At 38.0% G+C, this 15,702-nt stretch overlaps 1 protein-coding gene across 2 annotated transcripts in view; it reads left to right on the top strand.

Annotated features, from left to right (window-relative positions):
- Positions 1-15,702, top strand: part of PCCA (propionyl-CoA carboxylase subunit alpha) — a 393,935-nt gene that overhangs the window by 89,635 nt on the left and 288,598 nt on the right. For both annotated transcript variants that reach the window (XM_045081355.1, XM_045081357.1), the window contains exon 7: positions 11,242-11,373. In XM_045081355.1, the coding sequence (XP_044937290.1) occupies positions 11,242-11,373 (132 nt within the window). The remainder of the gene's footprint in view (positions 1-11,241; positions 11,374-15,702) is intronic.

Genomic DNA, 15,702 nt, shown 5'->3' with positions numbered 1-15,702 from the left:
TATTCATATTAGTGCCTTATTTATTTATTTTTTGGGGTGCTTTTACTACTCTATACCATGTATTGTTTCTGTTGTTTGGTATGTGTTGTTCTACCAGACTATAAACTCCTTGTGGGCAAAACCCAGGTCTTGTCCAAACCAGCATGCTTCCAAGAGTAGAAAGGAGCGCTAACCAGGTGGTTACTGGGGTAATAGTCCCGTCCGAGAACTGTGCCGGGCACACCTGATGTATGAGCAGTGTTGGGTAGTCCGCTCGAGGTCTGGCTTATTGCAGAAGCACTCGCCACCTGGACCTGTCACAAGCATGAGAAGGTAGCAAGATCTTAGTCTTGTTTCTGTCACTTTACCTGTTTATTAGTGATGGTGGGCAATTCATTTCATCCTTTGGATCCTAATTTTACTGACATGTTCAGTGGAGAGGATTATCTGTATCCTGCTGGTTTCTTGGCTCCCCCCTTTTGAGGAAAAGATATTAAAAAACCTTTAAAACTGTGAGATGGCCTACAACATAAGGTACTACAGTAGAATTTAGAATAAAATGAAGATTTTCTGACTTTGTAAACAATCTAGAAGCTGAAGACTGAAGTGTTTATAAAGTGTTTTTTAGCAAAAGCATAATACAGTGCCCTATAGACAGTGTTAAATAAGTAAATTAAAAAAAATATTAGTGCTTGCTTCGGGAGCACATATAGTTAAAAAAAAAAACCCACATTATTGGTGATATTGAATTCCTTTTTCTTTTACTTTTTTTAAACTTAAAAAAGTTTCTCACCTAGAGATAACCTCCAATTTGGGTCATTCCTCTACATCTTATTGTCACTTTCACTTCAGTGCGTCCTTGTTAATGACCAAACTGAAAGGTGAAAGTAGTGGGTTGGTGGGTTAGACTGTGCTGAGGAGTGTGAGGAATTACTCAATTGTTCCTGACAATTAATTGGAAATCATGATCTCTGCTTTTTTAGCATTCCATTCAGTATTTGAAATAAGCTTTATAATGTCAGCTATCCTAGAGCATGGCAATTAAAAATGTGCCAACAAAAAAGAATATCCCCACTGTAGATAGAACATGCTTTATTCAGAACATATGACTCTTACTTCCATCCAGTGGTGGTATCGAAAACTTGATGTGTTCCAGAAAGCAGTAAATTAAGCAAGCAGTACGGGAGGGCTTGTAGTACATTTTAAAAATAAATACATAAATATTTTCAAAGGAAATAGGAAAAGTACATAATTCAGATCATATCCCAGACCAATTAAAAAAAATTTTAAGTGAAATTTAGTATCTAATACTTGGACCAAACAAAAGCTCTCTAGCCTTTCACCAGCTGGCCAAGTGACTATACCTACTCACTACTGGCAGTAAACATTAACACATTGTGAGGCATGAACAGGAAGCCGAGTCATGAGGCATCTGCATTAACATCCCTTCATGCTAATTGAAGTATTATTAAATCTTAAATTTTTTTTACTTAACAGTGTAAAATTGCTCATCTAATTTCATAGTCATTATATGGTATATTCCAAAATTGAACTGGGAAAGTATTTGTTTTGAATCCAAAAGTACCAATTAATTTTAGCATTCATGAAACATTAAAAATAATTGGATGAGGGAGAAATGAAAGCAACTCATTTTTAATATCTAGACTGTAGGGACATAAAATATTTTATGTGAAGTGCAAAAGAAGGAAGTTACAGGTTCATAACTAGTTTCTGTGGCCCGTTTACACAAGGAGAACCTTAGCAACACATACAAATTTAAATGTGAAGCTTCTTACTTTGTTCTTTAAGGTACACATTCCAAAAGGTAAACTTTAGAATTTGTTCCTGCATTTTAAATGAAAGCTTTATTACCGTTATAACGTAAATTCTTGAAAATGGCAGGTAGCTCAGTGATAAATTTGACAGTTTCGTCTGAGAAAATTTAGTGTCATTGAATTGATCATCAGTATTTTGCCAGTGTATTTTGTTTTAAATGTTCTAAATATTATACTAGAATTTCTTTAAAGGAGGGAGGCTAAGATTCATCCCAATGCCTGACTTTTTTAGTTAACTTTGATTTTCTCAATGTGATTGCCAAGGAAATTATTGAATTCATTTTCTCTGGGTATCTTCTCTATTGCTTTTCTTTGATTCTTGCCATTGCAACCAGCCTGAGGTTTTACATGATAAAGGAAATCTGTGGAACTAATCCTCGAAACCTCTTTCTGTTTTCTCACATAACACCTCCAGGCACAGAAAAGACAGAATACTTCATTTGCATTCTTAAACATTGGGATCTTAGAATGAGTCTTTCAGCTGGAAATGTTATTGCATCTACATTTCCCCTGAAGAAAAAAAAAAAAGGTTAACAGCCCACTCAGGTTTATGTGAACTCATCTCTTTTTAGTCTCCTGGTCGGCGCTAAGAGTGTGATAAATGAAGCTTAAGTGCCCAGCATCTTTCTTCTTTACAATCAGTGAGACTTTGGAAATAGATATCAGTGCTGATTACAAGGAACTGAAAAGAAGAAATCAGATATGCACAAAAGCAATGGCAAACACTGACAAACTTTAATCTTAGTCTTCTGAAGTGGAAGAAACATTCCCAAAGGTGATATAGAATATAGTAACGAGAATTTAAAAAAATAGAATATCTTCTCTGTGAGCTTGAAAAGTTTATTTACCCCAAAGGTACAAAGATATTCAGAGATTTATAGGTGATTTCACTGGCTTTTATTAAATTAAGAAGTACCCCAAAACTTTTGTTTGCTCCAGGTACTTTTGTCAGAAACCCAAAACATTTAATAAAGAAATGTAACCGTTCTCAGACTTAGTAATAGCTGAAAAGTAGACATGGACATCATCCCACCGTCTAATATTAGAAGTTAGAGAGTGTTCTGTTGCTATAATGCTCACTTCCTGTGAATGGAAAAGAGGGTTTTATATGTAACTATATTCCTCAACTAGAAAACCTGACTTCTGCCAATTGTTACAGTGGGGGCAGTTACTGCCCCTCCATTTCCCTAACTAAATATTGTACATGGCTGTCATCTGGAAGTAATAATATTGCTTGAGTGCATTGTGCCAAGTAGACACTTAATACAAAATATACACTAGCCCGAATGAAATCCAGATACTGGTGATACTGAAAGAGAAAGACACAGATTTCTTTGGCTAAATTAAGTCACAGCATACACGATGCTCTGTACAGTAAATATGGTTATAAGTATGTCATTAGATTTCATTTGATCTTGCAATTAGTATCCCAAACAAATGAACAAACTGTGTTGGCTTATAAGTTTATACTTAGAATTTTAGAATGAAACTTTTGTCTCCCCTCTACCACCCACCCCCATGGCAGTCAAATGCCTTAGTGTTCTTATCCCAGTGAGTCACATAAATTGGGTTCTAAATTCCCAGTGAGGACCGCACTTCAAAGAAAGTGATTCCTGTAAATGCAGAGGGTTCGAGGCCGGTAGCACCCTTTTCTAGGGTTTGCATCTCTCCTGATTGATACCCTATAGTCAGTGTAGAGGAAATAGTATTAGGATTTGGTTTCCAGTCTTCTCTGATCCCACACTGTTCTGCTGGACCGCCGGCCCCTGCAGAACGTTGAATGGTAGTGGTGGGAGGGCTCATTCATATCCCGTTCCTGTCTGCTCCTGGGCCAGCTTCTGGTTTCACTGGTTTCAAACCAGCCAGCTGCTGGTTTCACTGGTGTGATCACTCTGAAATCACTTTAGAAAATTTTTATTGTAAAATAAAAGTGCGAAACTATGCAAAACAAATGGGTGGCTTGCTTAAGGTAAATAACCTTGTAGTTACTGCTTAGGTCTAGATAGTAGGTGTTTGCCCTAGAACTTGTCCCTGTGGCCCGTCTCAATCCCATGCTCGGATCTCTCCCTGTTCATACCCACTACGTGACTTTTCTAGTAATCCTCTTCTTGCGTTTTAAGGTAATTTTTACTGTCCAAGTGTGGATCCCTAGAAACTATGGTTTGTCTGGTTTATTTGTTTTCAAATTTATGCCTTTTAAATTTCTCTTAATCCACAGATTCAGACCTTTCTTTTCCTTACAATTTCCTGTTGAAGAACCTTGGGTTATTGTCTTGTAGAATTTCTGTCCATCTTGACTTTGTTGAGTATGTGCTCATGGTATAGGTCAGGGTTTTCCTCCATTCTTGGCATTTTCTGTAGATTGGATTCCTACATCTGGATTTAGAGATGGGATGAGATCTGGGTTTGGATGCCTTCGGCCAAGACTGTAGGAGGTACATAGTGTCTTGTTGGCACTTCTTATAATGTAAGCAGCTTTTGATGCTTACTGTCTGTATCTAGTATTTCACTGGATTGCAAAATAGTGATATTTTAACTCTGACATCTTTTTCATTAATTGACTGGAATATATTTAGGGCTCCTAGAGGCTCAGCTGGTTATGCGTCTGACTCTTGATTTCGGCTCAGGTCATGATCTCAGGGTTGTGGGATTGAGCCTTGCCCGGGCCCAGCGTGGAGCCTGCTTAAGATTCTCTCTCACCCTCTCCCACTGTCTCTCCACACCCTCCCCTACTCATACTCGCTCTCTCTCTCAAATAAATAGGAATATATTTATAAAGAGACACTTTGCCACATTTATTGTTTGGTTACCTAGTGGTACAATTCATACAGAAAGAGCAAGATAAATGCACAATTCTTTACCTTTATCTACTAGTTTTTGAGGTGATGAATGTTTCCTTATCCTTTCAAAGTTGACCCAGTTCTTTTAAAAAGTATCATTATGAAGTCATAGATTGAAACCTATTCTGTATGCTTAAATCTTTTGGCATTACTAGCGAAGCCTAACTTGTTTCTCTTAGGCCAGAGGGGGATTCAAGTTGGGTCATGGTCTTTTTGACTTGACCTCATAATCTTACAGCTTCCTTGTTCTCCAGTCTGGCAAGACATTCTAGGCTCATGTTTTACATTCCTGCTCCAGGCCTTTAATCAGCTATCACTGTTGGTTTTTTCTTTATGGTATTAGAGACCACAGTCATGCTGCCAGGCATGGTCATTGCTGCTGATGGTCTTTGCTTCTAGGCCTTTTAGTTTATAGGACTAGAAAGATAGGTGTATTAACAGATTTTTTTAAAGACATATATTAATTACATATGATGTAAGTATTAACTATGTTCTGTTAGTAGAATATATAACATGCTAATATATTTAATATGTATATTTAGATATAATGCTATCCCCAAGCACAATTAGGGTGTATGTAATATAAATATGTAATATAGATATTGCATAATACACTAGCTATATAACAAACACATAGTGTTTTTCATATATATATGTATATGCACACACACACACACACACACACATATATATATATATATAAAACTTGTAATAAAAGTATAATTAAATATACCCTGTACTTTACGTGAGATTGAGAGAAAGGAAGAGTGAGCATGGGCAGTTTCATGTGATCCTTCAGTTTCATGTGATTTTTCACATGTCTGGATACAGTATTTTTTTTTAATGCGTTTTTAGATTTTATTTTTGAGAGAAAGGAAGAGTGAGCACTTGCAGGGGCAGAGGGAGAGGAGAGAGAATCCCAAGCAGATTCTGTGCGGGGTGCTGAGCCTGATGCTTAGTCTCATGACCCTGAGATCATGACCTGAGCCAGAATCAAGAGTTGGTTGCTTAACTGACTGAGCCACCCAGGTCCTCTAGGATGCAGTGTTCTTAAAATTTTTTTCTCAAAAATGTTGTTTCCCCTCCACAATCCATATACATATACATAAGTATATTATTTTTAGGCAGTCTGCTCCCAACGTGGGGCTCAAACTCCCAACCCTTTGAGCAAGAGTTGCATGCTCCACCGATAAGCCAGCCAGGTGCCGCTGCCACCATCTACTTAGGTTGGTGGACTGGGCACAAACAGGGAGCTGGCCAGCTGAGGCTGACAGCCTATGGTTTGCAAGCTGCAGGTTTGTTCAGTTCCTCAGAAAGAGGCCCTGAGTTCTTGTTTGTTGTTACATTTTCTCTGTACTTTTTTCTTGGATGTCAGTTTTGTTGGATTTAAAAATCCTTGGCTCATACTTTTTCTTGACTATGTTACTCTGTTTTCTTTCGGCTTGGACGACCATTGTCCGAGTCTGGTGATAATTTAAACTTCTCTTTTGTAGAAATCACATATTCTGTATTATTTTTTTCTTTTTCTTGTAAGCAGTATTGTTAGAATAAATCGTGGTCATTCTGGATGAGAATTTCTCAGTTGTCTTTTTGCTATTTCCAATTTTAAAACTATTTTCTTGAAATATAGTTTTCAGTATTTTTTTCCTTTGCTTTAGTTTTCTTGAAAGACTCCTCTTAGCCGTATGTTAGATGCCTTTTCTCTTCAGTTTTGTCATTTTTCTCTTGTATCTTTTAAAAATAATTTCATTGTTCTGGTATCTGATTTCAGAAAAGTTTCTTTGTTTCAGTTTCTATCTATTTCCTGTAGGCTTTATCTGTTTTTTTTAATTCACTCTTGAGTTTCCTCTGGGTTAGTCTTCATTTCCAGAATGATATGTCTTATTAATTTCTGATTTTATCTTGAGGTCTGTCACCTCATTTCTGAACTTTTTTTTTTTTTTAAAGATTTTATTTATTTATTTGATAGAGAGACAGCAAGAGTGGGGATATAAGCAGGGGGTTGCCAGAGGGAGAAGCAGGCTTTCCGCTGAGCAGGGAGCCCGATGTGGGGCTCTATCCCAGGACCCTGGGATCATGACCGGGGCTGAAGGCAACACTTAACCACTGAGCCACCCAGGCACCCATTTCTGAATCTAAATCTGATGTTATGTTATTTCATGTTTTCTGTAACTTTAGAAAATGTTTTTTAACAGTTTTGGTCTGTTACGTGTTGTTACATTTTTCTCCTGTGGGTTTTTTTTCCCCCCTTCATGGATGTTATTCTAGTATTTATTATTTTTTTCTTATATAAACATTGTATAGGATTTTATCTTGATCCTTTTATTTTGCATAGTTTTATCTGTAAAGTTTTATTCTATATTGCTTTTTAAAGAACTGTATATATTTTTGAAATGAGTGATACATGTCTAAGAAGTTTAAGTACTTGAATAGAGATAGCAGGAAAAGTTTTTCTGAAGTCTTTTTTTTTTTTTTTAAAGATTTTATTTATTTATTTGACACAGAGAGATCACAAGTGTAGGCAGAGAGACAGACAGAGAGAGAGGGGAAAGCAGGCTCCCCACCGAGCAGACAGCCAGACTTGGGGCTTGATCCCAGGATCCTGAGACAGAAGGCAGAGGTTTAACCCACTGAGCCACCCAGGTGCCCCTTTCTGAAGTCTTAAAAAGATGAATTAACCTTGTAATCTCCCTGTCCTTCTTTTTGGTGTTCATACTGTTACCACCGTATTTGGGGGTAGCCTTTCTGTCTTCTACTGTGTGCATTTGACATAATCATATTAATTTTTGGAAGTTTTCTCTCACTGGCTTACTTTTTTAACTCATGTGTTAAGTTCCCCATACCAATCTTGAACTGACCTTTTCTACAAGAAACTCTTTTTCCTTTTAGCAAGGAATACTTTAAAATCTAGAATCTGAGCCCTTTTTTGCAATTCAGCAATTTTTTCATGGCTCTGTCTTCTATATGACCTTAGTTTTAAAGTTATCCAAATAGTATCGTGGTGAGCCTAAAGTATATGCATTTAAAAGAAATCTGAATTCATAGTGTAGCAGTTTACTTATATATTTTCTGCGAATGAATTACGTATCATGCATTTTTAATAAATGATGATTATTTCTGTCCTTCATTCACAACCTAAAGCCTGTTTCAAGTTAACTCTCATTATTCCCTAACACACTACTCAAAACCCTTTTTTTCATTCTCTCAAAATTTGACCAGAATCATTAAATCACAGAATTTAGAAAATGAATCTTAGAGCAGTGATTTTGGCTTTTTGTAATTTCTTTCCTATGTAGTGCTATTAAAGTGTTTTCCAATGCTATTTTTCTATAAAGGCCACTTAAAAAAAAAGATTATATAATGATTTCTTAATTTATTTTGGAGAGAGAGTACGCAGGAGCGTGGCGGGGTTTGCTGGGGAAGGACTGAGGGAGAGAATCTCCAGCAGACTCCCTGCTGAACATAGAGCCTAATGTGGGAAAAGACCTCTTGACCCTGAGGTCACCACTGGAACGAACGTTAAGGGTTGGATGCTCAACACCCTGAGCTGCCCAGGCCCCTGAAATGCCCTTGACTGGAATAACCTTCAGGTATTATATTCGTCATTCAGTACAAATTTACAAGGACCTTATAAAGAATAGATACGGAAGTGTATGTTATTGCTATGGAATGTCAAAAAGACTTGTGATAAAGGGAGACAGAGGATTGGATCAATGATAAAAGATCCAGGGTGAACAAAGGGTTATCAGAAGGGTAGTCATGATAAATTCTGGCCTTAACTTTATAATCACACAGATGACTCTGGTCAAAATCTCAGAACTTTTAAAACATGGTCCATCAGGGACACCTGGGTAGCTCAGTGGGTTAAGCCTCTGCCTTTGGCTCGGGTTATGGTCTCAGGGTCCTGGGATGGAGCCCCACATTGGGATCTGTGCTCATCAGGGAGCTTGCTCCCCCCCCCCCCCCCGCCTGCCTCTCTGCCTACTTGTCAAAAAAACATGGTCCATCATTTTGCAGTTGCCATACTGTCTTACCCTGACCTCATCCTTGCTCTTGTGGTCAAAGAATTATGGGAGTTAAGAACTAGGACACTGCCTTCTCATTTTGCCTTAATTACATTTAAGGGCTAACCCAGGGAATGCTATCAAAACATCTAAAAGAAAGAGAAAATTAGTTCATTAAAACATCTGTCTGAGTAGTTACCCAGCTGACTAATACTGGCTATTTTTCTTTTCTGTTGGATGGCACAAAAGAATAAGTCACTAAATCCTTGATGTGAGCTTTTTTTCTTGGTGATTTTACATTTTAGGATAAGTAATTTGTCTCAAATTGGAATGTGTGAGAAAATCTAGTTAACTAATCAGAGGTTCCTAGTTGTTGGGCTCCTGTTAATCAGAATTTTTACTGTATAATCATAATGTATTTTGGATGTTCTCATTTATGTTATTTTTTCAACTCTTTGTGTAGGTATTCTGATTACTTGATTACATCTGTCTACCATAGTGGTATTTAAAACTGCATTTATAGCAAACATTCTTCCACCTTAGCAAATAAAATGAGAATATGGAAAGACAACCAATAGTTGAAACATTATTGTTTCCTCTTGACTTGGCTTGGCATTTAGTGGGTTGCAGGTTTGGGATGAAGAGACATGATATGATATGATAATTGCTGTGGTCCAAAATGACTAGTTTATCCAGCTGGAGACATGTGGAGTATGTGGAGTGTGCGGAGATGGAAGCCTACGACCATTTTGCTCTCTTGCAGAGAGAACTTTTAATGTGTTTACATTTTGAGGGTCTCACAAAAGATCCTTTTTTTAAAATTAAGAAAATAAGGTTCTATTAGTAAAACTAAATGTGAACATTTGATGGGGAGGTACTTTATGGGCCTCTGTCTTGGCTGAAGAGGTTTCTCATCGCATTCTGCCATTTATAACTGGTAATTGTAGGTATTTGGGTTCCTGTAATGTATTTTGAGGTCCTGTGGACTTAACTGTCTTACTTTCTAAGTTCTCTTTTTATCAGGACTTCTGCTTAAGAGATAAGAACTAACAGTTTTAACATTTAGCCCGGTGTTTTACATTATTATTTTATTTAATCCTTCACTCAAACTGGCAAGGTGGTTATTATTCCCATTGTCACACAAAGAAAAGGAGACTTTATTTGTTCAGAGTCTAAAAATTCCCTTTTCTTCTGTGTTGGCTTTGGACACAAAGGAAAATATACCTCCTGAGTTTAAAGGCTTTGGTTTTTCTGTATATTTCATCTGAGTGATTTCATATATAACTTTTAATTTTCTCCTGTATTTAATGCCTTTGAAAATCCATATCTCAGCCTGGACTCATCTTAGAACCTCTAGACCTGTCTGTCAGCTTCCTGTACACTATCATAGACATCTCACCCCCCAATTCTTGATCTTCCGTACATTGCTTCTGTTGATTCCCTGCTCTCTTTCCATCTTCTGCTCTTGGTGTGTTTAATCCTTTTGGTTCCTAATGGCCGAGAGACCGGTCCAAGCAACATGCTGCAGTAGCTACTCTGGACAATACAAGGAGAATGAAACTCCTTCCCCCAACCATGAGTCCTTCCAGGCACCAGTGCTAATAGATAGAATGCTAGGCATAAAATACATGATTTATTCTTTGTGCCGATCTGACCAGAAGTCACGGGAGAAGCAACAGTTCAGGGCCTGGCTCTAATGGTGCCGGGGATACATTCTGGTTTTCCATTTTTCATATTTAATCTCCATTCTTCACCCAGTAACCTTATCCTTTACTTCAGCAGATGTCACCTTTACTTCTCTAGATGGTGCCCTGTGGTGGCGCTCTCTACATCATGTTTTGTTCTCTCCCTGATTAGTTTGTTGGCAAAATTCATTAGCATCTTGTTCATTTTAATACTGTAAACACAGGGGTAGATCCATTGCTTGGGAACTAAATGTGATTTATACAGAAGAGTTTTTGTTGAAACTATAACTCTACCTGGTAAATTCCCACTATATTCTTGACTCATTTCTTGTAGTCACAGAGGATGTAAACATTCTGTACTTTGTCTATTTCCCTTTGGTATTAGTGACCACGTTCCCTTGAATTAGTGGATATCCTGTGGTTTTCATCCATGTCCCTTACATTTAACTCGAAGCTTGACACAGAGTTGGTATTTAATAAAGAAGGACATTTGTGTTGAACTAGGCAGTGTGCTATAGGGGAGGGAGAATGCAAAGATTTATGAGGTGTTTTAAAGGTGAACCTACTGTTTAGGTTAGGTGGCAGGATACTGTATATAAATATAATACTGTAGAAGTGGCTTTCCCAAAGAATACTGTTAATATCACACATTTTGTTACTTTGTTATCATTCATTTGTTACTTTTCTTTGGCTCCACTGTTTCCTAGATCTTTTTGCACTTAAACTGTATTCAACACTCTATCTTTTAATGTATTGGCTCAAATGCTTTGCTTTTAAGTTGCTTTTGGTATGTAAATAATTAGTCAATATACATACGGGTTTTTCTTTTTATAAAGTTGTGACTGTATCAAGCGCTGTATTGTTTTTGTTACACATTTCTCCTTGTGTTTCTCCACAGGCCGCAGAAGATGTCGTTTTTATTGGACCTGACACACATGCTATTCAAGCCATGGGTGACAAGATTGAAAGCAAATTATTAGCTAAGAAAGCAAAGGTTAACACAATCCCTGGCTTTGATGGAGTAGTCAAGGTGAGAAACTACGTTATTGTAATATATATGTCCTTAAAGCAAACATTTTGTGAAAAGCATAAGATAAAATGCAATTATTACTAAATGCAATAATATAAATGCAAGATGAAATGAAAAATATACATGTGTAGGTTACAATAAGTCAGTGTTGTTTACACTGGATTAGTCTTTTTTTTTTTTTTTTTTTAAGATTTTATATTTAAGTAATCTCTGCGCCCAACATGGGGCTCGAACTACAACCCCAAGATCAAGAGTTGCCTGCTACGCAGACTGAGCCAGCCAGGGACCCCTGGATTATTTTAAATGGTATAAATTAAAAGCGTTTTTACTTAAAAATTAAAAGGATTTTCTGGGGCATCTGGGTGGCTCAGCGGGTTAAAGCCTCTGCCTTCGGCTCGGGTCATGATCTAAGGGTCCTGGGATCCAGCCCTGCATCGGGCTCTCTGTTCAGCAGGGAGCCTGCTTCCCCTGCCCCCCATCTCTGCCTGCCTCTCTGCCTATGATCTCTGTTTGTCAAATAAATAAATAAAATCTTAAAAAAAAAAGGATTTTACTTAAGCATTGTATTTCATGATAAAGAATTTTTTTTAAATTGAAGTCTCATTGACACATAAAGTCACATTATTTTTAGGTGTACGACATAGTGATTTCACAACTCTATACATTATGCTCTGCTCACCACAAGTGTAGCTACCATCTGTCACCAGACAACCCTACTGTAGTCCCATTGACTGTAGTCCCTGTGCTGTAGCTTTTATCCCTGTGACTAATTCGATAAGTGGAAACCTGTACTTCCCAGTCCCCTTCACCCACTTACCCATCCCACCACACCTCTCCCTTTTGGACACTTACCAGTTTGTTCTTTGTGTTTATGGGTATGAGATTCTACCTTTTTAAAAAAAGTATTTTATGTATTTATTTAGAGAGAGGGCACGCGCAAGTGCAAAAGGGAAGGAGGCAGAGGGAGGGAGAGCAGCAGGCTCCTGGTTGAGCAGGGAGTCAGATGGGGGCGCTGGATCCCAGCACCAGGATCACAGCCTGAACGGAAGGCAGTCCCCCAGGCGCTAGGAGATTCTGCTTTTTGTTTATTTGTTTTTTGGATCCTGCATATAAATGAAGTCATATGGTATTTGTCTTTCTCTGACTTATTTCACCTAGTATAATACCTGCTAGATCTATGCATGTTGTTGAAAATGGCAAATTCTCAGTCTTTGTTCAGGCTGAGTTATAATCTGTGTGTGTGTGTGTGTGTGTGTGTGTGTGTGTGTTCTCTCTTCTTTATCCATTCATTTATCAGTGAGCACTTGGGCTGCTTCCATGTCTCTGCTGTTGCAGTGAATGCTGCAGTGAACATAGCGGTACATATATTTGAATTCATGTATTTGTTTTCTTTGGGTAAATACCCCAAAATAGAATCACTTATCATATAATATTTCTATTTTTAATATTTAAAGGAACTTGCAGGGCATCTGGGTGGCTCAGTTGGTTAACTCTGCTGTCGGCTCCGGTCATGATCCCAGGGTCCTGGGATGGAGTCCCACATCAGGCTCCCTGCTCAGCAAGGAGTCTGCCTCTCTCTCTCCCTCTGCCCCTTCCCCAGCTCATGCTCTCTCTCTCTCATTCTCACTCTCTCTCAAACTAATAAATCTCCCCCCCCCTTTTTTTAGGGTACTTCCATACTGTTTTCTGCAGTGGCTGCTCTAGTTTGCATTCCCACTGACAGTGTAGGAGAGTTCTCTTTCTTCCACATCCTCACCAACCCTTGTTATTTCTGGTCTTTTTGATTCTAGCCATTCTGACAGATGTAAGTGATGATCTCATTGTGGTTTTAATCTGTGTGTCCCTGATAATTAGCGATGTTGAGCATCTTTTCATGTGTCTGTTGGCCATCTGTATTGTCTTTTTTGTCAAGTGTCTTCTGTCCATTTTTAATCAGATTATTTGTATTTTGGTATTGGGTTATATAGATTCTTTCTATATTTACTGGATATGTCATTTCAAATATCTTCTCTTGTTTGGTCATGATTAATATTGACTCATACTTTCATAGGGAAAAACTTGATGATTTAAAAGATGTTCTCTTACTGCTCTGGATTGCATTTAATGATGGTATGTGTTTAACGTTTATAGCATTATGATGTTCTATGTGTATCTTTGTGTTGAGTTTCTGTCCATATGCATAAAACATCAATTATAAATGTGTTTCTGGTAGAAAGTAGAATAGCTGTAGATGATTCTAGATCCCAAACATAACTCCTCATTAAGTAAGCAGCTTTCGCAGCTGGTGCCCAGGATCCCTCACCACATGGTGTTTCCAGTTTAGTGGAAAGAAATGTGGTTGTTTTCTTCCTAGAGCACTGTAACTCCTTGTCACTTCATAGCTGTCACTTTAGTCTCTCTTCCCTTTCACAGCCACAGGTCTTAGAAGAATTGCCCTTACTTGTTTTCATGTCTGCACTGCTCACTTAATCATTAATCTACCACAGTCCGGCTTCTTTCCTCATTCTTAGGGAAATTTCTTTTGCAATGGTTACCAGCAACCTTTCCTACTCAGTAAATTCAGTATATAATTTGTAATCCTGGTCTTTAGCTCTTCAAAGCATTTGAGTCTTTTGGTCACTTTTTCCTTTTTGAAATATCTATTCCTTGCACATGACTCAGTTCTAGTTATGTTTTTGTATTTTTTGGCTTGTTTTGAATGCTTGTTCTTAGTCTTCATGCTGATTGTTCTTCCTATCTTTGTTCTTTAAATGTGGTTTTATTTTGGATTCTGAGTAGTAAATGTTTTCTTATTGTACACTCTCACTCTGGGGCAGCCTCACTTATTCTTACGGCTCACGCATCAATTCTCTATATATTTATCTGGGCTAGATCTCTCCTGAATTTCAAAACTGCGTGTGTGGGGGTGCCTGGGTGGCTCAGTGGGTTAGGCCTCTGCCTTCAGCTCAGGTCATGATCTCAGGGTCCTGGGATCAAGCCCCGCATCTGGGTCTCTGCTTAGCAGGGAGCCTGCTTCCTCCTCTTTCTCTCTGTGCCTGCCTCTCTGCCTACTTGTGATCTCTCTCTCTCTGTCAAATAAATAAGTAAGAATCTTATTAATAAGTAAGTAACAATCTTTAAAAACAAAACAAAACAATACTGCATGTGTGGTTCCTTCTTAAGCAGTTTTTGCTTGATGCCCCTGAGGCATCTTGAAAGTAGTAAGTTAAAAGCTAAGCTCATAATTTTCTCTTTGATTAGCAATTTGCAAACTGTGTCTCCATGCACGTCTGATTAATAAATAAAGTATTGCTGGAACACAGCTATGCTCTCTCCTTCACGGATTGCCGATGGCTGCGTTTTTCCACTAGTGACTGAGTTGAGAAATTGTGACAGACCACATCACCTAGCAAGCCTGAAATATTTATTACTTGGCCCATTCAGAAGTTGTTTGCTGATGCCTGCTCTAAGCGTCTCAACCTGTTTCTTTCTTGCCTGGGAAAGTGGTGCTATTTTCCACACTGTTTCTCAAACTAGAACCTTAGAGGCTTCACCAGCAGACTCACCCAGGTGCCCCACCCAGTTAGCTTTCAACACGATTGCTTAAGTGACCTTTCAGAAATCCAGATTCAGTCCAATGCCTGTGCTGAAAAACTCTTGAATGGCTACTAATTCAAATCCTTTAAATAGCTGGGCTTTGTTTTTTCTCTTCAAACTGATAGTGAGCCCGTTTACCCGGTTTTACATTGTGTATGCCAACCATATATGATGTCTTTTAGGTATTTGAAATTTCTCTACTAGATTCTGTCATGCATGTTAATTCTGCTTCTCTCTTCATTCCTTATTGTCTCCTCATTGTTTGGCTGTTGGCTTAAACATAAATTCCTCACAGAGGCATTCCTCAATTGCCTAGATTAGATTAGGCCTTCTGCTGTATTTTCTCTTAGTTCCCTGTACTTTGCCCATCACATTTTAAATCATTCATACATTCATCTACTAAGTAAATATTTAAGTGCATACTATTTGTCCAGTATTGTTTGAAGTGCAATGTGTATAGTAATGAACAACTATAATAAAAATATTCCTGCCCTCATGGAGCTTATACTATAGAAGAAGGAGACAGACAGTAGACAAATAATGAAATACATAGTACATGCTATGGTGAAACATGAGACAGGGAATGGGGGAAGGGGATGCTAGGAGGTGGTGACAGGGCAAGTCATGCGGATTTCAGGAGGAAGAGCAAAGCATATTAGGTAGAAAGAGTAGCAAGTGTAAAGTTGTTGAGATTGAAATGTACTTGATGTTCAACAACCAACCAGGAATCTTGTGGCTTCTGTGATCAAGGGA

This window comes from Mustela putorius, unplaced genomic scaffold (assembly GCF_011764305.1).
Source record: "Mustela putorius furo isolate JIRA1106 unplaced genomic scaffold, ASM1176430v1.1 tig00000551_pilon_pilon_pilon, whole genome shotgun sequence".
Taxonomy (NCBI): Eukaryota; Metazoa; Chordata; class Mammalia; order Carnivora; family Mustelidae; genus Mustela; species Mustela putorius.
The sequence above is the reverse complement of the archived record's forward strand: the minus strand, read 5'-3'. Positions and strand labels throughout refer to the sequence as shown.